This window comes from the organism of the source record quoted next, unplaced genomic scaffold (assembly GCF_019419815.1).
Source record: "Pyrus x bretschneideri cultivar Hongxiangsu unplaced genomic scaffold, Pyrus_bretschneideri_v1 Contig35, whole genome shotgun sequence".
NCBI classification, from domain to species: domain Eukaryota; kingdom Viridiplantae; phylum Streptophyta; class Magnoliopsida; order Rosales; family Rosaceae; genus Pyrus; species Pyrus x bretschneideri.
The window spans coordinates 3,850,143-3,871,896 of NW_025999668.1; the positions used below are offsets into that span (position 1 = coordinate 3,850,143).

Here is a 21,754-nt window from a genome sequence, read left to right on the forward strand (position 1 = left end):
TCCGACCTTATGAGGAAGGAGTCAAATAGTGTTAAGAAAGTTTAGTGTCAGTGACAAGGATGAACTAAAATGGTTAACTTCCAAAAGACAACTATTTGTATATGATTAAGACACGATCCACTATATTTGAGACACGATCCACTATATTGGAGCATTCTATTGACTTTGTCAGGCAGCGTAATCATTAAGACACGATCCACTATATTTGAGACACTTAGAATAAATTAGTAAATTTATAAACATATTTTTGACTCAAGGGATTATATGAAAGAGAATTAAAACTTGAAGGGTAGTTAGTGTAATGTTTCAAACATGAGGGGGTTTTGTGAAAACGCGATAAACCTTAGGGGGGTGTTAGTCTCTTGACTATTTCCACGTCAGACTTTTATAATAAATATTTTACATGTCAGCAATTTGTATTGGTATTTAAAAATAATATCTATTTATTCCCCATTTTATAGCCTTGGCTGTTGGAAAATTATTTTTGATAAGCTTTTTTTTTTTTTTAATTTTGAATGACTTATTCCTAGCTAATCAACAAGATTATATCATTCAATTTTATTTTATTTTTGTTAAAACAAGATTATTCATTCCCTATTTTATTGTTCACGGAATATGTATCAAGTTTGTACCCACAAATCACTATCTCATGACTTATATACCCATATATATTACTTGCATGCACATTTGAGGATGGCAATTTGAAAATGTTCTTTCCAAAACATTAAAATGTTAAGGGCACTCAACTCAAATATTGTCTTAATATTGTCCTTTTATACACACCCTACGATATTAAAATCCAGTAATTCAAAAACAAAAAAAAAGATCATAAACTGTAGCATGAAAGAACGCACCTTTAATCTCATAGCCACCTGTCATCAAAATTAACTTGTTAAACATGCAACAAAGGTGAAATGGTCTAATAAAAGTTCATTTTATCAAACAAAGAGCAAGCAACAATCCATGTTCTCACCAATGAAAACAGTGCTGAAAGCCCAACACCAATGCCAATGCAAAACAGAGGCGACCCTCTAGAACATAAGAGGAAAATGAAGGTGTAAAAATGAAATGGTTATGAGCATTATTTTGGAGGTATTATTTTTATTTTTTCTAATAACATAAATAAATTAAATTATTTTGGAGGTATTATTTTGGAGGTGTAAAAATGAAGGTGTAAAAATTAACACCATTAATTTTGTTGTCTATAGCGCTGTTGTATACGAGTAGGGATCGGTGGGTAAAGATTTTGGAGGTATTATTTTTATTTTTTCTAATAACATAAATAAGTTAAATTATATGTATATTATGTTGTCATTTAATTTATTTGTATGGAGATTGGGCCGGAATCAGTTTTATTACAAAAAGAAGGAAACTTGACTCGACTGCTGAGAAGGGGGATACAATTGTCCCACACCGGGGACAGCGCTGGTTATTAGTCCTAACTGCGCAACGAAGAATGTCCCTTCGGGACCTTCGATAAAATTGGAACTGATACAGAGAAGATTAGCATGGCTCCTGCGCAAGGATGACACGCATAAATCGAGAAATGGTTCAAATTTTCTCCATGAAATTGAATGGATTTTGAAGCTTTTTCCTTCTGTTTTTTTCCACCCAGTTTGGGTCAATTGGAATGCAGATTGAGGATCCTTTGGTGTTGGGAAGTATTTCACGCTTTGGTGGCTCTGTCTCACTGTCTGACAGTCTGAGTTTTCATATTCCAGGTTTGCCTACTAACTGTTTGATAAAATGACTTTGTTACTGTGCCCCTTAAACGATTGTTAAGCTTAAGCATTTAGTTTTCTATGATCTCTGGACGATCCCTCTATATATATATATATATGTTGTGTTTATATATGTGTGCGGGCGTGTGCACATTGTGTTTGTGTACCAGTTTCACTTGGTTGAAGCTCTTGAAAGACTCCATTTGGGTTTTGCTTGTTTTAGTTCAATAACAAATCCAAGATATGATTCTTTTAGTTAGTTTACGTAACGTGGATGTTAAAAGTTTCGAACTTTCATTTTGGTTGTTTGAGACATTTGTAAATCACAGTCGTAGTCATTTAGGATAGAAAATTTCTCCAAAGAAGATGATGTATGCATTGCGATTGCAGGTAATGTATGTCGTATACGAATCTCATTGAGTTTCTAGTTCCAGATTTGCAAGTACATAGTTGGGAATACAAATGAATGATTTCTCAAATCTCTAGTAAAGTTGAGGTAGTAGATTATATTTTACAAAATTTTTCAACTCCCTCACATTTTTTTTTCTTTTAGCCAAGACACCATAGATTTGATTGCTAGATCGATTCCTAGCCATAGATTTGATTCCAGCGTATTGAGTTTCACCTTTATTTCTACTAAGCAGGGTTTTCTCTTAGTCAAAAATCAAGTGTCATCATAGTATTGTGGAACCTAATGGGTTAAGGTATAGTAACTATAGTAGACATATTTTAAAGAAATTAATCTCGACGAATAATCTCTCTTCAGTTTCCATTAATGCGCATCTATAAGGTAAGCAGTGATGTTGTTTTGTTCCGTTTCTCTTCAGTGATTCCTCTACTTATTTGGTAAATGCTTAATCGAAGTAAGTGTAGTTACGACTCGTTTGGTAATGTTTCTGTTTCGTGTAAACATGAAACATTTACTTTAGAATCTCCCAGAAAACACTTTGATATATATATATTTTAACCAGACATTACTTATTTTTCCAAAATCCATGATCATCTCTGTAATTCTTGATACTACAGCTATATAAACTCACCAATAACTTTGGCAGGATTTATTAAAAATGGTTTTGATAGATTGTCCACATTCCGTACCTAACTCTTCCCCTCATATGCATTCATGAAATGATCACAGACCAGATCATTTCATTCTTTTAAGATACTGTCACGCATAGCCTGATACTTGGCAATAAGTTTGTCTCTAGACGGCCAATTGTCTTTGATGATGGGAAGATCTGCAAAAGTCACCGCCCATGCTGATAACAATGGAAACTCTTCTTTGGTTACCACTTTCATTCCCGCTACGTCTTCAAACAAACTCTCATTGTATGCAAACCATCCAAGTGCAATATCCACAAATCCAACTTTCTCTCCGCCAAAGAATTTCTTTCCCTTTAGCTCTTCTTCCAAGTACTTCAAGTTCTCCTTGGCTTTTACAATAGCTTCCTCTTGCTCTTTCCCTTCCTTGGTAAAGGATTCCCAAATAGATGGCAAAACCTTCATAAAAAATCACAAACCAAACCGAATAATCAAATATCGAAACTAAATTATGATATGAACTACAATTTTCTTTTAATTTGTTTCAGGCATGCGCAAGTAGAGTAAGGTCATATACATAATACACCACTGAACGAAAAAGTGCAGCCAAATATCTGCAATTTACAGCGGAAATTTGCAAACTGATCCGACAACGCATTTTCTTACTATTTCAGGTAAATAATGATGGTTCAGTTCAGCTATCTGATGCACTTTCACTCGATGGGTATACTTTTGTGCAAGAAACTATCTGATTACGAAAGGCTAGTTCAGATTACCTTATCATCGATATATCTGGCCCAAAAGCGTGCAGCGGCTCGCTCAAGAGGATCTTCCGGCAGTAAGGGATTCTCCTTCCATGTTTCGTCAACATATTCGAGAATTATGAGCGACTCAACAATTGCATTTCCATTGTGCAGGAGCACTGGAACTTTCTTATGAACAGGGTTAGACTGAAGAAGTAAAGGGCTTTTGTTCGAAAGATCTTCGTAGATTGTTTCGTAAGGGACGCCTTTAAGTTGCAGCGCCCAAACGATTCTCAGAGGAAAAGGGCTTGACCATGTCCTAAGGAGTTTAACTTCTGCCATTTTTGCTGGTAGTTTGAGCTATCTTGTGCTAGGCAGGCCTTTTATGGTTAACTTTCAGTGTAGAATTTCGCATGGTCTCCCTAGACTTCATTGTATTTATTATTGAAGCCTTATATATTGTAAAATTTGAATTGCTCCCCTGTAGATGATATATATCACTTATTGCCACGTAATTTTACATGATTTTTCATTTTCAATTATTTTTCTCTAAAAAATCAAACTCTAGTTAGTTTAATGTTTAGAAATGATAAGACACGCTATTTTTGTGTCTATGACACAATCTTTATTTTAGTTATTGAATTAAATAAATTAAACTCAAACAAAAGACAAATGATATGGTTGCTTAGGGGGAGAGAAAAAGTATGGAATTTGGAAAAAAATGGGGGAGAAAGTGAGTGGAGAGAAAAAGTAAAGGGTTTTTGTGTGAAATTAAATGATGATTGGGTTCTGTGATGTAACCGAAGGAGAGAAGGTTTTGTTGGTTTTCTTCCAAGTTTGGACGTTTGTTTTGGTCCAAGGTGCCGGCTGTGTTGAGATGCCCATTGATAGCAGAAGGAATCATTTAAGCCCACTTCACGACAAAATCTTAAAGGATGTGATATTCACACACTTCTTTTTACTTTTCATATATCTTTTTAATTTTCGACCGTCAGATCAGATGAATTAAAGAAGATCAACGGACAGAAATTAACAAATGGTGTGTAAAAAGTAAAAAAATATATGTGGATAACACATCCCTTTGAGATTTTGTCGTGAAGTGGGCTTAAATGATTCCTTCTGCTAAACTATTCTGTTGTGATTCCGCTTGACAACTGATCAAATAATTTTATTTGAGGGAGCCTTATGTCAAAATGTATATTATTTTTAAAGGAATGAAGAGGGTTTGAAATTATTATAATAATTTAGAAAATGAAAATTTTCAAATTCTGGACGTATGTGTGTAAACTAGGTCTGACATTTTCAACCCGACCCGTTAACCTCACCTGACCAGTTAAAATTAGCACTCGGGTGAGTGATAAATGAGTCGGGTGGTTAACGGGTCAACTCGTTAATCACCTGTTAAATAACAGGTCATTTTGGATGAACCCGCAAAACCTGTTACCACCCGTTATTGAGAACTTTTGTGTAATTTTAATAGTCCTAAAAAGGTTTTTGTATGTTAATTCCAAAGTTTGATAATTGGGGTTTTCCGGATTTTTGTGAATCTAGGGTTTTGAGGCTGCATTTTGAGGATTTGGGGATGGAAAATGGTGATAAGATTGCTGGTGGGTCTGAAGTGGTGGAGAACGAGAGCGTGGAAGTTGAGGTTGTTGAGGAGAGGGTTGTTGAGGGGTCTAATGGACTCAAGGATGACGCCGAATATGAGGTTTTCGAGGAGGCAATAGAGACACAGGAAAATTTGCAGGATCAGGGGAGCAAAAATAATTTAGTGGATGCTACTGCTGTTGGTGAAGAAAGAAAGGCTGAGATGGTTGGTGGTTTGGAAAAAAAAAAATTTGTTAACGGGTGACCTATTAGCTTAACGGGTGACTTATTAGCTTAACGGGTGACTTATTAACATAATGTAAGCTGTGATGTAAGCAAAGGAGAGAAGGTTCTGTTGGTTTTCTTCCAAGTTGTGACTTTTGTTTTGGTCCAAGGTGCCGGCTGTGTAGAGATGCCCCTTGTTATGAGATTTTGTCGTGAAGTGGCCTTAAATGATTCTTTCTGCTAAACTATTTTGTTGTGATTCCACTTGACAATTGATCAAATAATTTTATTTGAGGAGCCCCGTGTGTCAAAATGTATATTATTATGAAGGAGATGAGAGTTTGAAATTATTACAGTAATTTAGAAAATGGGAATTTTCAAACCCTGAATGCATGTGTGTAAACTAACACTATATCCACTAGAATATTAAACCACATGCAGGACAAATTGATTTTTTTTTCTTTTTTCAACAAACGATATTTTCTACATTAAAGGGGAGAAGATGAACTGAGCCACACAATGGGATAACAATAATGTGATCCAAATTTGCTTTTGACGAGAATCGAAACTAAGACCTCTCACCAACAAGTAAAAAGAGGAATACCTCTAGACCGTAATACTAAATGACATAGAACAAATTGATTTGGCTAAGGCAAGACTGGGAAAGCTGAATTCTTGATATGACTTGGCTTGCGGAAAATAGGAAGTGCTAAGAGGACCAACTGCCAAAAAGCTTGCAGAGTTTTGGGTTAAGGAAACGGCTTTGCTCCAATCCATCCCTTTAAGGGGGCATTCCTCCCGTTACCGGATAAATCATGTGTGCAAACAATTTTCTTTATGTGCTTTTCATTTATGCATCGGACTATGAGTTGTGAGTCATGAATGACTCCTTCATAGTCCGACCTTATGAGGAAGGAGCCAAGTAGTGTTAAGAAAGTTTAGTGTCAGTGACAAGGATGAACTAAAACGGTTAACTTCCAAAAGACAACTATTTGTATATGATTAGTTCAAACACCATTCTCCTTGTACATTATTATGCAGCCATAATTACCCAACCGAAGGGACTAATTTTTTAACCCAAAACATATATATAATCAAGTCTTTTAAATAAACCATAGAAGGATTGAATAGAGAACAAACTTGCAGCTAATCAAACTCCTGGCGCACTTGTTGAAACAACAAAACAGTAAGAGTTAGAAGTGATGCATAAACTGAATTGGGTAATCTCTGCACAACCTTTCCGACACCCGGTAAACCCTCGGTAGCCCTCTTTGTCACCATTGCAAACACCGGTGCTGCAACCAGCGTGAGGATCAGTCCTTGACTGACAACAACGAATGTCTCCGCTGTCAACTGCTTGATGAACTTTGCAAACTCTTCACTGTCAATCTCTTCATCAAGATTGGGATCGTTTTCCTGCAAATATTAGGGGTAAACGTTATTAAACAAATCAAACGAGTTTCGCTGAAGACAAGTCATTGATTCAACATTTTCTAAAAGAGAATAACGAGCTCATATCCAAACGGTTTCTATAGGTTTTCTAAACGGGTACGACAACTTGACTTTTGCAGCACAACACCTTAACTCAAGAAACATAGCAGATGTCATATGAAATCCCCTGCTAAATTGGATATATACCATTGAAATTTCAAAAGATATTATCTTTCTTGTAAATGGCTCGAGTCTAACAAACTTCATTTCAACCGTTTGATTGTATCCAACGAAAAAATCCCTGTATTAGAAAACTGATCGTGATTCTAATTTATTCTCATGTCTCATTAAACGACTAGAGTACCTTCATCATAGCTCTGACAGTATCTTTGGAGGGTGGATCAAAATGCCGGCCGGGTAAATGCTTATTGATATCACTAGAACAGGAAGATTAAAAAACAATCAGCTAAAATTAGCAGCATGATTTGTCAATCAGTTAAAAAAAAAGGGAATACGTTTAGCATGAAAAGCTCCTCACTTGTACACAAGTAGTACACCGATATACAGATCCTCAAAAGTCAAGTTAGCCCTTCCTCTCTCATTTTTAAAATGATCAAACACCTTATCTGTAATCCTGCTTATTTGCTTTCGCCTCCATTGCTTACCTGCAATCCGGAAAATTATCAGACACAGGAAAATTTGCAGTTAAAATTAGCACTCGGGTGAGTGATAAACGGGTCGGATGGTTAACGGGTCAACTTGTTAATCACCTGTTAAATAACGGGTTATTTTGGGTGAACCCGCAAAACCCGTTAACCACCCGTTATTGAGAACTTTTGTGTAATTTCAATAGTCCTAAAAAGGTTTTTGTATGTTAATTCCAAAGTTTGATAATTGGGGTTTTCCCGATTTTTGTGAATCTAGGGTTTTGAGGCTGCATTTTGAGGATTTGGGGATGGAAAATGGTGATAAGATTGCTGGTGGGTCTGAAGTGGGGGAGAACGAGAGCGTGGAAGTTGAGGTTGTTGAGGGTCTAATGGACTCAAGGATGACGCCGAAGATGAGGTTTTCGAGGAGGCAATAGAGACACAAGAAATTTTGCAGGATCAGGGGAGCAAAAATAATTTAGTGGATGCTGCTGCTGCTGTTGGTGAAGAAAGAAAGGCTGAGATGGTTGGTGGTTTGGAAAAAAAAAAAAATTGTTAACGGGTGACCTATTAGTTTTATGGGTGACTTATTAGCTTAACGGATTGAGTTTAGATGATCTGTTAAATTAACGGATCGGGTTGAACCCGACTCAAACCCAATAAACGCGATCTGTCTACTGGTCTAGTGTAAATTCACACTTTGTCAATTAGGATATTGGACCACAATTACACTTATAAAAATAATTTTCTAACACTCTTTCTCACATACTCTTTTTTTATTTCTATTTATCGAATTAAATAAATAAAACAAAATTAACACACATTATTAAACAACAATACATGAGCGACTAAAAAGCGTGTATGTGCCAGTTTATCGTTTCTCACACACTTACGAACCCCTCTAGTTTAGGGCCATTGAGCATGCCTTTTTAAAGGCCTATTAAACGAGTTGAAATACAATCAAGTTTGAGAGCCCAAACCAACTTCATGGCCCAAATGAATTCGAACATCACACAGCTTCTCTTTACCGATCAGTGGCGAAGAAGATTAAAGAAACCCAAAAGAGATTCAGAGATGCAGCCGTTCCTCTGTCGTCGTTTAGGTATCGTTTGGTATGCAAACGGGACGGGACGGGAAGGGACAGGACGGAACGGAACGGAACGGGAGCAAAGATGCCCTCGGATGGAAACAAGGAGGAAGAAGAAGGAGACATAGAGTTTATAATTTTGTTTTCCACGGATGTGAAACGAGTCGTTCCAGGGGGTGAGGTTGAACAAAAATTGATCACCCAAAACTCGTCCCGTGGAACAGCTCGTTCCACCCGTTTTAGGCGCACCAAACGTGGAACGGAACGTCTTGTCCTACTCTGTTCCATCCCGTCCCATGTACCAAACGGTACCTTAAGGAAAATACGTGCTCTTTCACAATGGCAGGCCCCAAACTCAGCCTTGTGAAGCAAATACGAGCCACGAAGTTGCAATTGCAGAACTCAATGCTTTTTCATTGCTAACATTGTGCAGAACAAATTGATTTTTTTTTCAACAAATGATATTTTCTACACTAAAGGGGAGGGGATGAGCTGAGCCTTACAATAAGCTAGCAATAATGTGGTTCAAATTCGCCTTTGGCAAGAATCGAACCTAAGACCTTTCACTAAAAAGTGAAGAAGAATATCACTAGACCATAGTATTAAGTGGCGTTTTATAGTTTTAAAAATACTTCTAGAATAACTATCATTTATGTGGCTTTTTAAAGGGATTTGGATACTCTCCTGAGCCAATGGAGAGGATCCTCCTGACCAACCATCGTGGGCCGTTGAATTTTCATCTAACGGTTATAATTATTATAACTTTAAAGGGATCTCCTTGTTACAATATGCGGAAAGCCAAAACTAGATTCAGCATGTGTGTGGTTCAATTACAATATTTGATAAGGAAAGTTAAACCTAAAAGTCTTGACTTCACACAAAGAAAATGTGGAAGGTTTCGGGTTTGATGCTTCGAGTTGATGAGTTTGCTTGACCTAGCCATGGACAAAGTGAAATTCCCCATAGCCTCTCTAGGCCCATAAGAGGTGGATAACTGTGGCTTACTACTAGTTGTCCCCCTTTGTGTGAAACAAAAATAACATAAACTAAAACATTAAGAAATTCAAATTAATCAGTCTACTACGTTAATGAATTCCAACATAGTTCATATTTAGCATGAAATTTTGTAATATTCTCCACATGCGTAACAATTTCACCATGAATAAACTTTATAATTCGATACTAGCAGCTCAAAAACCAGGGAATTACTTTATTGGCTTGAGACTTTCCCTCCTAGAGGCCTAACATGACAAATTGGCTACCAGTACGCATCCAGCAAGGTTGCTCTAGTGTAATATCGAGAGTATATTTGGATCATGTTCCGCCTATTTTGTGGGCAAACATCGAACGCATCCCTACAGAGAATACCATTCAGTTGATATTGTCTATAGGAGCAAGTCTCTGTCTCCATGTTGACTTCACCATTATACTCACCGGTCATGTACCTCGGAATGCATATTACTTATTGGGCAAACAATGAGCCTAGAGTTTTCGTTATTAGTTCTGTAATGATTTCCTGCACGTAGTTCGACGTTAGTTGGGATGTGCTGGTCTTAGACACCAATCGTCGTGCATGCATGGTACCAATGTTGCATTGTGCCCCTGATGTAATTAACCAGCCAAGCTACATGAAGCGGACTTACCTATTTGAGCAACCTATTCAATGCTCTAGAATGTTAGTGGTCATTATGTTGTACCTCGACGTGGGACAACCCAGTCCACCGCTGGAGTCTGACATCCTTGGTCAAGTATTTCTAGTACGGAGGGTTTCAACATTAGTACAACAAATAGCTTGCACGACGAGACTTTTGCCCAACAACGAAAATTTCGTCTCTTAAAATGTGTTTGCACAACAAAAATGGATTCCATCGCGCACAAACGTGTTGCCTACCAAAAATGTCAAAAACTTTATGCGACAAAAGATTTTGTCGAAAGGGATCTTTGCTTGACGAACCAAACCATTCAACCCGCAAAGTCCCACTCAGATTTCGTCACGCAAAAGGACTTAGTGTCGTCGTATTTGATGCATAGTTTACATGACAAAGGTTTCGTCGCACAAGGTTGTGCAATGAAGTTTGTGCAAACAAAACTTTGACGTGCAAAGTCCTTCAAGTTCTTTAAAAGCATTGTTTCACTTTCACTTTTTCTCACATTGGTTTCCCACAACCCTAAATTTTGCCCCATTTTCTTTTTCCCCAAACGCTCTCATACCCCAAGTTCTTGTTTTAATTTTCGAGACGATGACCGATTCCACTCCTCTTCCAACTAAGGATGTGAGGGAGAAGGCTCTCAGAAAGGTAATACTAAATTTTATGTGGAATTTAATTGTTTTTTTTTCTTTTTTTGTTGAAAAGAAATTTTGGATGAATTACTTATATATTTTTTAGTGGACAAAAAAACCAATAGAGTTGGGGTGCAGGTGCACATGGGGGTTGATTGCCGCTATAAGCGAATCACATATGATGATTTAACGGGATATGGCGTGTCGGAGTCGCACGCCATGTTGCGACATCACATTGCGGTGCTAGTGTGGACCAATTTTTCTGCGGAGTGGACATCTTGGAAAATGGTGTCGATTGAGCTGAAGAAGTATATGGTGCAAGAGTTATCTGTAAATTCGAATTAGTGAATTAATAATTTTTTTTTGTTAAATAGTACATTAGAGTGATTACTAATTTATTATTTTTGGCATAACAGGGTTATTAGAATATTGATGAAACCGACTCAAAGCTGTTAAAGTTCATCGATAACATATTTAAATAACACTTTTGAGAGTGGAAGTATGACGTCAAGCGAGATGTAGAACTATAGCAAAATCCTGAAAAACCAACGGAATATGAGTGTTATTATCTTGTTTTTTTAGTTATGGGCGAATAATAATTTTTTTTTGAAGTAAATGTATTTGTGGACAATATTTTTAAGTATTTGTTTAATTTGTATGTGGATTTAATTTTGAGTTTAATTATTTATTTGGTTACTATAATTTGGTTTAAGTTTTTATTTGAATAAATTTCAAAGGAATACGAATTAAATTTAAAAAATAATTAAAACCTGCATGATGAATTGTTCTCTCAAAAAGTTTTTAGGGATGAACTTCGCGACAAATGCGGTAATCGTCGCGCAAGGTTTCGAAGGGAAAAACTTTGCACGACAAATGTTTATAAACAAATTGCTCAGCTACAAAGGCAGCAACTGTAGAAATTTACAGTAGTTTGCTCTGCACCCTTCTTCCCCATTGACTTCCTTTCAATCTAGCGCCCCTCCCTCATTTTCTCTCAATTTCATCCTCTAATATTCCTTCCATCTCAATCTCCATCTACATCGATCTATCCTAGTGTATTCGGTAGGTGTTTTGGTTTTGTATTTAAAAGTATCATTGTCAATTCAAAGTTGTAGAGAATGAATCTCACATTGATGGTTGGAGAAACCTTACATAAGCTTATAAGTAAGTTGGACTACTCGCTATATTGCCAATTGGTGTATGGTGGAATCTTAACTTTCGTCAATAGTGACATCATTAAATTTGTTGTATACGAGTATCAATCGATGAAGAACGATTTTGGAAGTAATTTTTTTTTAATAACATAAATAAATTATATTATATTTGGATCCATTTTATAAAAAAAAAAAAAAAAAAAAAAGTGAAAAAGACCACTGCTGAGAAGGGGATGCAATTGTCCCACACCGGCAAAGAGCGTTGCTTGTCAGTCCTTTATATACAGACTGCACAACAAAGCTTATCCTTCCGGGAACATCCGATAAAATTGGAACTGACACAAGATTAGCAGCGCTCCTGCGCAGGATGACACACATAAATAGAGAAATTGTTCAAATTTTTTTCCATTAAATTGAATGGATTTTGAAGCTTTTTCCTATTTCTTTTTTATTTTTTTATTATTTTTATTATTTTTATTTATTATTTTTTTCTTTTTCCACCCAGTTTGCGTCAATTGGAATGCAGATTGAGGATCTTTTGGTGTTGGGAAGTATTTCACGCTTTAATGGCTCTGTCTCACTGTCTGACAGTCTGAGTTTTCAATTCCAGGTTTGCTTACTGTTTGATAAAATGACTCTGTCACTGTGGCCCTTAAAAAATTGTTAAGCATTTAGTTTTCTATGATCTCTGGACGATTCCTGCGTATATTATAATATTTGTACGCATTGGATTTATACATCAGTTTCACATGGTTGAAGGTCTTGAAAGACTCCATGTTGGTTTTGAGATAGTTTACGTAACATGGGTGTTAAAGTTTTGAACTTTTATGTTGGTTGTTTGTGACATTCATAAATCGCAATCGTAGCCATTTAGGATAGAAAATTTCTCAACTCATATGGTAAAGAAGATATTGTATGCATTGCGCATGCAGATTATGTAAGTCATAATATATATATTATATCAAATTATCAAAGAGACAGGCCGAATACCTACTTCCAACAATACCAATATTGTCTCTAACTTAGTAATTATCACATGCACAATTCATCATGTGGGAGATTTTATCACAAAATATCTTGGTATTAGTTGGGATGGGGTTATGATTTTTTTTTTTTCCCGAGTATAACGATATATTTTACATTAAGGGGAGGTGGAATTCGACTAAGTCACACAATGGACAACCTAATTTGGTATCGAATTCACCATCCACAAAATTTGAACCTGAGACCTCTCACTTACAAGTGAAGAAGAATGTCACCAGATCGTAGTACTAAGTGGCTAGGATATTTAAACTCTTCTAGTTCTAGATTTGAAAGTTCATAGTTGGGAATACATATGAATATATTTCTCAAATCTCTAGTAAGTTGAGTTAGTAGATTATATTTTCCAATATTTTTCAACCCTCTCATACTTTTTTTCTTTTAGCTAAGACACCACAGATCTGATTGCTAGATCGATTCCTAGCCTTAGATTTGATTCCAGCTTATCGAGTTTCACCTTTATTTCTACCAAGCAGGGTTTTCTCTTGAGTAAAAAATAAGTGTAATCATAGTGTGGTGGAACATAATGGGTTTTATTTATTTATTTTTAATTTTAAAGACATTAAATCTTGACGAATAATTTCTCTTCAGTTTTCATTAATGCGCATCTATAAGGAATAAAACAGAAATCTGGTAAGCAGTGCCGTTGTTTTGTTCTGTTTCTCCTTCAATGATTTCCTCTACTTATTTGGTAAATGCGTAATCGAAGTCAGTGCAGTTCCGACTCGTGTCGTGTATACATGAAACAATTACTATAGAATCTCCCAGAAAACACTTTGATATATATTTCAACCAGACATTACTTATTTCTCCAAAATCCATGATCATCTCTGTAATTCTTGATGCTATATTTATGTAAACTCACCAATAACTTTGGCAGGATTTATTAAAAATGGTTCCGTAGATTGTCCACATTCCGTACCTAACTCTTTCCCTCATGTCCATTCATGAAATGATCACAGACCAGATCATTTCATTCTTTTAAGATACTGTCACGGATAGCCTGAAGCTTGGCAATAAGTTTGTCTTTAGGCGGCCAATTATCTTTGATGATAGGAGCATCTGCAAAAGTCCCCGCCCATGCTGATAACAATGGAAACTCTTCTTTGGTTACCACTTTCATTCCTGCTATGTCTTCCAACAAACTCTCATAGTATGCAAGCCATCCAAGTGCAATATCCGCAAATCCAACTCTCTCTCCGCCAAAGAATTTCTTTCCCTTTAGCTCTTCTTCCAAGTACTTCAAGTTCTCCTTGGCTTTTACAATACCTTCCTCTTGCTCTTTCCCTTCCTTGGTAAAGGATTCCCAAATAGATGCGAAAACCTTCATAAAAAATCACAAACCAAACCGAATAATCAAATATGGAAACTAAATTATGATATGAACTACAATTTTCTTTTAATTTGCTTCAGGCATGAGCAAGTAGAGTAAGGTCATATACATAATACACCACCGAATGAAAAAATGGAGCCAAATATCTGCAATTTACTACGGACATTTGCAAACTGATCAGACAGCGCATTTTCTTACTCTTTCTGGTAAATAATGATGGTTCAGTTCAGCTATCTGATGCACTTTCACTCGATGCGTCTACTTATTGTGCAAGAAACTATCTGATTATGAAAGGCTAGTTCAGATTACCTTCTCATCACCATATCTGGCCCAAAAGCGTGCAGTGGCTCGCTCAAGAGGATCTTCCGGCAGTAAGGGATTCTCCTTCCATGTTTCGTCGACGTATTCAAGAATTATGAGTGACTCAACAACTGCATTTCCATTGTGCAGGAGCACTGGAATTTTCTTATGAATAGGGTTAGACTGAAGAAGTAAAGGGCTTTTGTTTGAAAGATCTTCGTAGATTGTTTCGTAAGGGATGCCTTTAAGTTGCAGCGCCCAAACGATTCTCAGGCCAAAAGCGCTTGACCATGTCCTAAGGAGTTTCACTTCTGCCATTTTTGCTGGTAGTTTGAGCTATCTTCTTGTAGGCAGGCCTTTTATGCTCAACTTTCAGTGTGGAATTTGGAAAAAAATGGGGGACAAAGTGAGTGGAGAGAAAAAGTAAAGGGTTTTTGTGTGAAATTAAATGATGATTGGGTTCAGTGATGTAAGCTGTGATGTAAGCAAAGGAGAGAAGGTTCTGTTGGTTTTCTTCCAAGTTGTGACTTTTGTTTTGGTCCAAGGTGCCGGCTGTGTAGAGATGCCCCTTGTTATGAGATTTTGTCGACAACTGATCAAATAATTTTATTTGAGGAACCCCTGTGTCAAAATGTATAGTATTACGAAGGAGATGAGAGTTTGAAATTATTACAGTAATTTAGAAAATGGGAATTTTCGAACCCTGAATGCATGTGTGTAAACTAACACTATATCCACTAGAATATTAAACCACATGCAAAAACTAGCCACAATTACACTTACAAAAATGATTTTCTAACACTCTTATTATCTTCTTACATACTCCTTTTTTAATTAAATAAATAAAACAAAATTATCCCGCATTAGTAAACAAAAATACACGAGAGACTAAAAAGCCTGTGTGTGTCAGTTTATCATTTCTCGCACGCTTACGAACACCTCTAGTTTAGGGCCATTGAGTGTGCCTTTTTAAAGGCCTACTAAACGAGGCAAAATACAATCAAGTCTGTGAGCCCAAACCAACTTCATGGCCCAAACGTATGCGAACATCACACAGCTTCTCTTTACTGATCAGTGGCGAAGAAGATTAAAGAAACCCAAAAGAGATTTAGAGATGGCAGCCGTTCCTCCATCGTCGTTTAAGGAAAATACGTGCTCTCCCACGGCAGCGGGCCCTAAACTCGGCCTTGTGAAGCAGATACAAGCCACAAAGTTGCAATTGTAGAACTCAGTGCACTTTCATTGCTAACATTGTGCAGGACAAATTGATTTTTTTTTTCTTTTTTGAACAAACGATATTTTCTACATTAAAGGGGAGAAGATGGACTGAGCCTCACAATGGGTTAACAATAATGTGATCCAAATTTGCTTTTGGCGATAATCGAAACTAAGGTCTCTCACCAACAAGTAAAAGAGGAATATCTCTAGACCGTAGTACTAAATGACACAGAACAAATTGATTTGGCAAAGGCAAGACTGGGAAAGCTGAATTCTTGATATGACTTGGCTTGCGGAAAATAGGAAGTGCTAAGAGGACCAACTGCCACAAAGCTTGCAGAGTTTTGGGTTAAGGAAACGGCTTTGCTCCAATCCATCCCTTTAAGGGGGCATTCCTACCGTTACCGGATAAATCATGTGTGCAAACAATTTTCTTTATGTGCTTTTCATTTATGCATCCGACTATGAGTTGTGAGTCATGAATGACTCCTTCATAGTCCGACCTTATGAGGAAGGAGCCAAGTAGTGTTAAGAAAGTTTAGTGTCAGCGACAACGATGAACTAAAACGGTTAACTTCCAAAAGACAACTATTTGTATATGATAAGTTCAAACACCATTCTCCTTGTACATTATTATGCAGCCATAATTACCCAACCGAAGGGACTAATTTTTTAACCCAAAACATATATATAATCAAGTCTTCTAAATAAACCATAGAAGGATTGAACAGAGAACAAACTTGCAGCTAATCAAACTCCTGGCGCACTTGTTGAAACAATAGAACAGTAAGAGTCAGAAGGGATGCATAAACTGAATTGGGTAATCTCTGCACAACCTTTCCGACACCTGGTAAACCCTCGGTAGCCCTCTTTGTCGCCATTGCAAACACCGGTGCTGCAACCAGCGTGAGGATCAGTCCTTGACTGACTACAACGAATGTCTCCGCTGTCAACTGCTTGATGAACTTTGCAAACTCTTCACTGTCAATCTCTTCATCAAGATTGAGATCGTTTTCCTGCAAATATTAGGGGTAAACGTTATTAAACGAATCAAATGAGTTTCACTGAAGACAAGTCATTGATTCAACATGTTCTAAAAGAGAATAATGAGCTCATATCTGAACGGTTTCTATAGGTTTTCTAAACGGGAAACCTTAGACAAATTCTCAACATGGATTCTTACCTACCAAACAGCAGCAACGACAGTATTTCTTTATATAACAAACAGCGGAAACTTGAACATACAAAGTTGACAAAGAGACATGAACGAAAGTAAACTCACAAAATTTTATAACATCCGACCTGACATACAAGTCATAAATGCAATATAGACATTCGCATCATCTCATGCCTTCAGGAAGATATCTCGACGGAAATTATACATAAAGTAGACTACAGACATTAGAATCAGTTTATGAAAGAGGTGCCAATCTTTTTAGAGAACTGGCAAGGCGAAGACTTTCTTCAGTGCCTGCACAATAGGCCTACTGAAACAAGATGATGAATTTTGCAGTCAAACAGACTTATCTTCAAAATTTCTAACATTTAAGTGCTTAATCAGAACAAAAGTGAACTTAGGTAATCAGAAGACGAAGAAACTTAAAAGTCTACGGACCAGAATAAATTGGTCATGTATATAGAGCCTCAAACAAACTGTCATATCTTGCTAAACCAGAGTACATAAAGAAGGACAAAGAGTAGCTTCTATCTGACCACAGCAACTTAAACGTGCTTCAGTTCATTTTCCATGCATAAGAGAGAGTATGGTTTATTGATCTAACTGTCTGAAGTTTAAAATTGAAATTTACACACCAAAGATATGAATCAAAGCTACACAGCTAGTGAGAGTAATAACTTACTGTACTCTATTAGATTGAAAAACATAATATGTGTGGATAACGAGCTTTCCCTAACCTAGAACGAAAATTGGATAACAAATCTTATTCGCCTAATACTTGGTACGACAACTTGACTTTTGCAGCACAACACCTTAACTCAAGAAACATAACAGATGTCATATAAAATCCCCTGCTAAATTGGATATATACCGTTGAAATTTCAAAAGATATTATCTTACTTGTAAATGGCTTGAGTCTAACAAATTTCATTTCAACCGTTTGATTGTATCCAACGAAAAAATCTCTGTATTAGAAAATTGATCGTGATTCTAATTCATCCTCATGTCTTATTAAACGACTAGAGTACCTTCATCATAGCTCTGACAGTATCTTTGGAGGGTGGATCAAAATGCCGGCCGGGTAAACGCTTATTGATATCACTAGAACAGGAAGATTAAAAAACAATGAGCAAAAATTAGCAGCATGATTTGTCAATCAGTTAAAAAAAAAGGGAATACGTTTAGCACGAAAAGCTCCTCACTTGTACACAAGTAGTACACCGATGTACAGATCCTCAAAATTCAAGTTAGCCCTTCCTCTCTCATTTTTAAAATGATCAAACACCTTATCTGTAATCCTGCTTATTTGCTTTCGCCTCCATTGCTTACCTGCAATCCGAAAAATTATCAGACACCTTATAAACATACATGTAATTAACGTTTATGTTCCATCTCTGGTAATTTAACATAACATGTCAGACTATCTGTGCCAGTGAATATTTACAATTTACTTATAGATCCTATAAGTGTGGAAGGATGGAGAAGCCATCAAAACTAAAACCCAACAGAAAACAGGGAAAATTCAGAACCGGAAAGAAAACAACATTAACGATGTCAAAGGAATAGAGAGATACCTTGTAACCTATCGAGGACCTGTCCAATGGTGCAGTAGTGAGCTCAGAACAGAGCTTTTTGCGAGTTGGATTGGATGATAAATTAAGAATAAGAGAGTAAGAGGAAGGAGGATTGGAGCATTCTATTGACTTTGTCAGGCAGCGTAATCATTAAGACACGATCCACTATATTTGAGACACTTAGAATAAATTAGTAAATTTATAAACATATTTTTGACTCAAGGGATTATATGAAAGAGAATTAAAACTTGAAGGGTAGTTAGTGTAATGTTTCAAACATGAGGGGGTTTTGTGAAAACGCGATAAACCTCAGGGGGTGTTAGTGTAATTAAAAGTCTCTTGACTATTTCCATGTCAGACTTTTATAATAAATATTTTATGTCAGCAATTTTTATTTGGTATTTAAAAATAGTATCTATTTATTCCCTATTTTATAGCCTTGGCTGTTGGAAAATTATTTTTGATAAGCTTTTTTTTTTTTAATTTTGAATGACTTATTCCTAGCTAATCAACAAGATTATCTCATTCAATTTTATTTTATTTTTGTTAAAACAAGATTATTCATTCCCTATTTTATTGTTCATGGAATATGTATCAAGTTTGTACCCACAAATCACTATCTCATGACTTATATACCCATATATATTACTTGCATGCACATTTGAGGATGGCAATTTGAAAATGTTCTTTCACAAACATTAAAATGTTAAGGGCACTCAACTCAAATATTGTCTTGATATTGTCTTTTTATACACACCCTACGATATTAAAATCCAGTAATTCAAAAAAAAAAAAAAAAAAAAAAAAAAAAGATCATAAACTGTAACATGAAAGAACGCACCTTTAATCTCATAGCCACCTGTCATCAAAATTAACTTGTCAAACATGCAACAAAGGTGAAATGGTCTAATAAAAGTTCATTTCATCAAACAAAGAGCAAGCAACAATCCATGTTCTCACCAATGAAAATAGTGCTGAAAGCCCAACACCAATGCCAATGCAAAACAGAGGCAACCCTCTAGAACATAATAGGAAAAATGAAGGTGTAAAAATGAAATGGTTATGAGTATTTGGGCACAAGGACGAAAGAAAAAGCAACCACAAAAGCTCATAAAATACATGATTAGTTATAAAAATAAATAAAAACTGAGAAAGTGACGAAAACAAATCATTACACATTTGAGGGTGGGGGAGGTATTGAGATTTGTGGGTTGACACCAATTGAAGATGTTTCTTGGGTACTTGAAGAAGAAATGCTCGCAAAACATTCGACTTCTAACTTTGCTACAATAGTATCAGAAAAATAACCCATGTAAGTACAACTGTATTGAAAACTTGCACAACCTGGAGATCATATGAAATACGGCGTCATAGAATCAGCAAGATACATTAGCACTTCTGATGAAAAGTAAAACAATATCCTTAAAATCTAGCTTCTTTTTTTTTCCCACCTTCGAGCTATCCTTATAGTCTTATTGATACACAATGCAGGGTAAGTAAGTGTTCTAGAAGGGCTACAAGCACTTTTGACTATGTTTGAAACAGTCAACCGTGCTTCTTCACAAAACACTTTCAAGTGCATTTTCAGGAATCAACTGGATGTTGATTAAATTCTGACATGCTTTTAACAGAAGCACATATGATCAGAAATGTTTTTTACATAAGCACTCCTAACCCCAATTCTTGTCTCCGAAAGTGCTCAATTCCTGAAATTGTTCCGATTATAACTACTTTGAGAACACATATAACTCAACTAGCATCTCTTCTCCATATGCATGCGCCTGTGTGCAGCACTGCAGACATGACGTGAAGGTTATCTTTTTCCGAAATACAGCCATTTTCTACAAACCAACTCATCCGCTCTCTACAACCCGCTACAAGTAGAAATTTCAGTGGAACTATGCATGGTTTTGAAGACCTTTCAAAACCCAATTCATTAACGCTTGAAAAATTAAGAAAATTCAAATTCAAAAAAGTCATAGTCATGCACTTCAAACCTAAAAAACCAATTCATACAACATATTTCATGTCCTCGAAACCGTATGCATCAATTTAGACTCACAATTCAACATAGAACCCTAACAAGTAAATAAATTTCTATATTTCGAAAAATAAAAAGCGAACCTCTGTGTTTTCTGCACTAAATTTTGAAAGGAGAAGCTAAAAATTTTCTTACTTGAGACAGTCAACAGTAAATTGAATCAGTAAAATTAGAACCTGGGAGGCGAGTGGTAGTGAAGCGACCATTGGCTCTGGAATTTTGGTGATTTTTGGAGTTTCTGAGATTGGCGGAGCATCGAAGGAGAGGGAATCGATTGAATGAGGGAGCGATAATTCTTGGTTGGTTTGAAGGGAGGAGCGGCGGCGTGTTAGGAAGCGAGTGAGGAAGAGACACAGACGCCATGATTTGCCACGAGAAAATCATGGAAAAGGGCACTGCAATTGTACCAACCCAGAAGCAGTACAAAGCAACCAGAAGGATTAGTAGGTTTTTTTTTATAAAAAAAAAAAATTATTTTTAATACTATGATTTAGTAGTATTCTTTTTATTTGTAAGAAAGAAGTCGTTTGATTCTCCCATGAGAATGTAAACCACATTATTGATATCCAATTACGAGGCTAAAGGCTACTTTGGTATTGCTGTGCTTTAAAAAAAAACTATTTCTGCTTTGTTGTGAGAATAAATAGCTGTAAAATAAAGTTGTTAAGTGTTCTAAATTTATTGGTATTATTTATTTTTTTGTAAAAGTGCTTCTAATAAAAATAAACAGTGTTTAAGTATTTGATAAACTTTTATATAAATTGCTTTGAATATGTTAAATGATTAAAAATGATATGATATTTAATGTAATATAATAATTGTCAAATACAATAATGTAGGGGCAAAAATTCTAATTTTGTAAAACATATGGAAGTATACTTGTTATTTGAAAATTTTATTAAATAAGCACCGCTTACTATGCTTTAGGATTTTGTTTTATAAATTATGGTAAACCATGCTTCTGCTTTTTTATGCTTTTCTATTGTTGTTAACAATAGTTTTTTGAAAAAAACATTTTTTTTTTGTTTTACCAAACACATTTAACATTCCAGATTTTTTAATAAGAAGTTTTTTTTTTTTTTTTTTTTTTTTTTTTTTTAAAACACACAATAATTTCAAACCAGCCCTAAACCCACTCCCTCCCCCCTCCCAC

The 21,754-nt window shown here is 36.0% G+C and overlaps 4 protein-coding genes, 1 long non-coding RNA gene and 2 other non-coding genes across 8 annotated transcripts; 3 read left to right on the forward strand and 4 right to left on the reverse strand.

Annotated features, from left to right (window-relative positions):
* Positions 1-145: 145 nt before the first annotated feature.
* On the reverse strand, positions 146-21,039 carry LOC103935193 (protein TIC 40, chloroplastic-like). The gene is made up of 5 exons (XM_048591688.1): positions 20,778-21,039; positions 19,736-19,844; positions 974-1,031; positions 855-872; positions 146-199 (listed from the first exon to the last, which is right to left on the reverse strand). Exons 1-5 carry the CDS (start codon positions 20,983-20,985, stop codon positions 185-187), a joined length of 408 nt encoding a protein of 135 aa, XP_048447645.1. The 5' UTR covers positions 20,986-21,039; the 3' UTR covers positions 146-184.
* LOC125480664 lies at positions 1,259-5,706 on the forward strand. The gene is made up of 2 exons (XR_007260985.1): positions 1,259-1,721; positions 5,057-5,706. It is a non-coding gene; the product is annotated as an uncharacterized LOC125480664 (long non-coding RNA).
* On the forward strand, positions 1,459-1,561 carry LOC125480766. Its single transcript, XR_007261031.1, has one exon. It is a non-coding gene; the product is annotated as a U6 spliceosomal RNA (small nuclear RNA).
* Positions 2,173-3,874, reverse strand: LOC103927795 (glutathione transferase GST 23-like). Of its 2 annotated transcripts, XR_007260984.1 has the most exons (3): positions 3,539-3,874; positions 2,810-3,221; positions 2,173-2,305 (listed from the first exon to the last, which is right to left on the reverse strand). XR_007260984.1 is itself a non-coding variant. In XM_048591682.1 (2 exons), the coding sequence occupies exons 1-2, from the start codon at positions 3,845-3,847 to the stop codon at positions 2,871-2,873; spliced, it is 660 nt and encodes a 219-aa protein (XP_048447639.1). In that variant the 5' UTR covers positions 3,848-3,874; the 3' UTR covers positions 2,679-2,870. The 2 variants fall into 2 exon arrangements, 1 of the variants encoding a protein (XP_048447639.1); XM_048591682.1 differs by lacking the exon at positions 2,173-2,305 and having other exon boundaries at positions 2,679-3,221.
* LOC103927803 lies at positions 6,288-18,548 on the reverse strand. Its single transcript, XM_048591686.1, has 4 exons — positions 18,316-18,548; positions 7,287-7,413; positions 7,113-7,185; positions 6,288-6,733 (listed from the first exon to the last, which is right to left on the reverse strand). Exons 1-4 carry the CDS (start codon positions 18,350-18,352, stop codon positions 6,464-6,466), a joined length of 507 nt encoding a protein of 168 aa, XP_048447643.1. The 5' UTR covers positions 18,353-18,548; the 3' UTR covers positions 6,288-6,463.
* Positions 12,221-12,320, forward strand: LOC125480769. The gene has a single exon (XR_007261033.1). It is a non-coding gene; the product is annotated as a U6 spliceosomal RNA (small nuclear RNA).
* On the reverse strand, positions 13,721-14,953 carry LOC125468137 (probable glutathione S-transferase). The gene is made up of 2 exons (XM_048591685.1): positions 14,601-14,953; positions 13,721-14,282 (listed from the first exon to the last, which is right to left on the reverse strand). The coding sequence occupies exons 1-2, from the start codon at positions 14,907-14,909 to the stop codon at positions 13,932-13,934; spliced, it is 660 nt and encodes a 219-aa protein (XP_048447642.1). The 5' UTR covers positions 14,910-14,953; the 3' UTR covers positions 13,721-13,931.
* Positions 21,040-21,754: the final 715 nt, after the last annotated feature.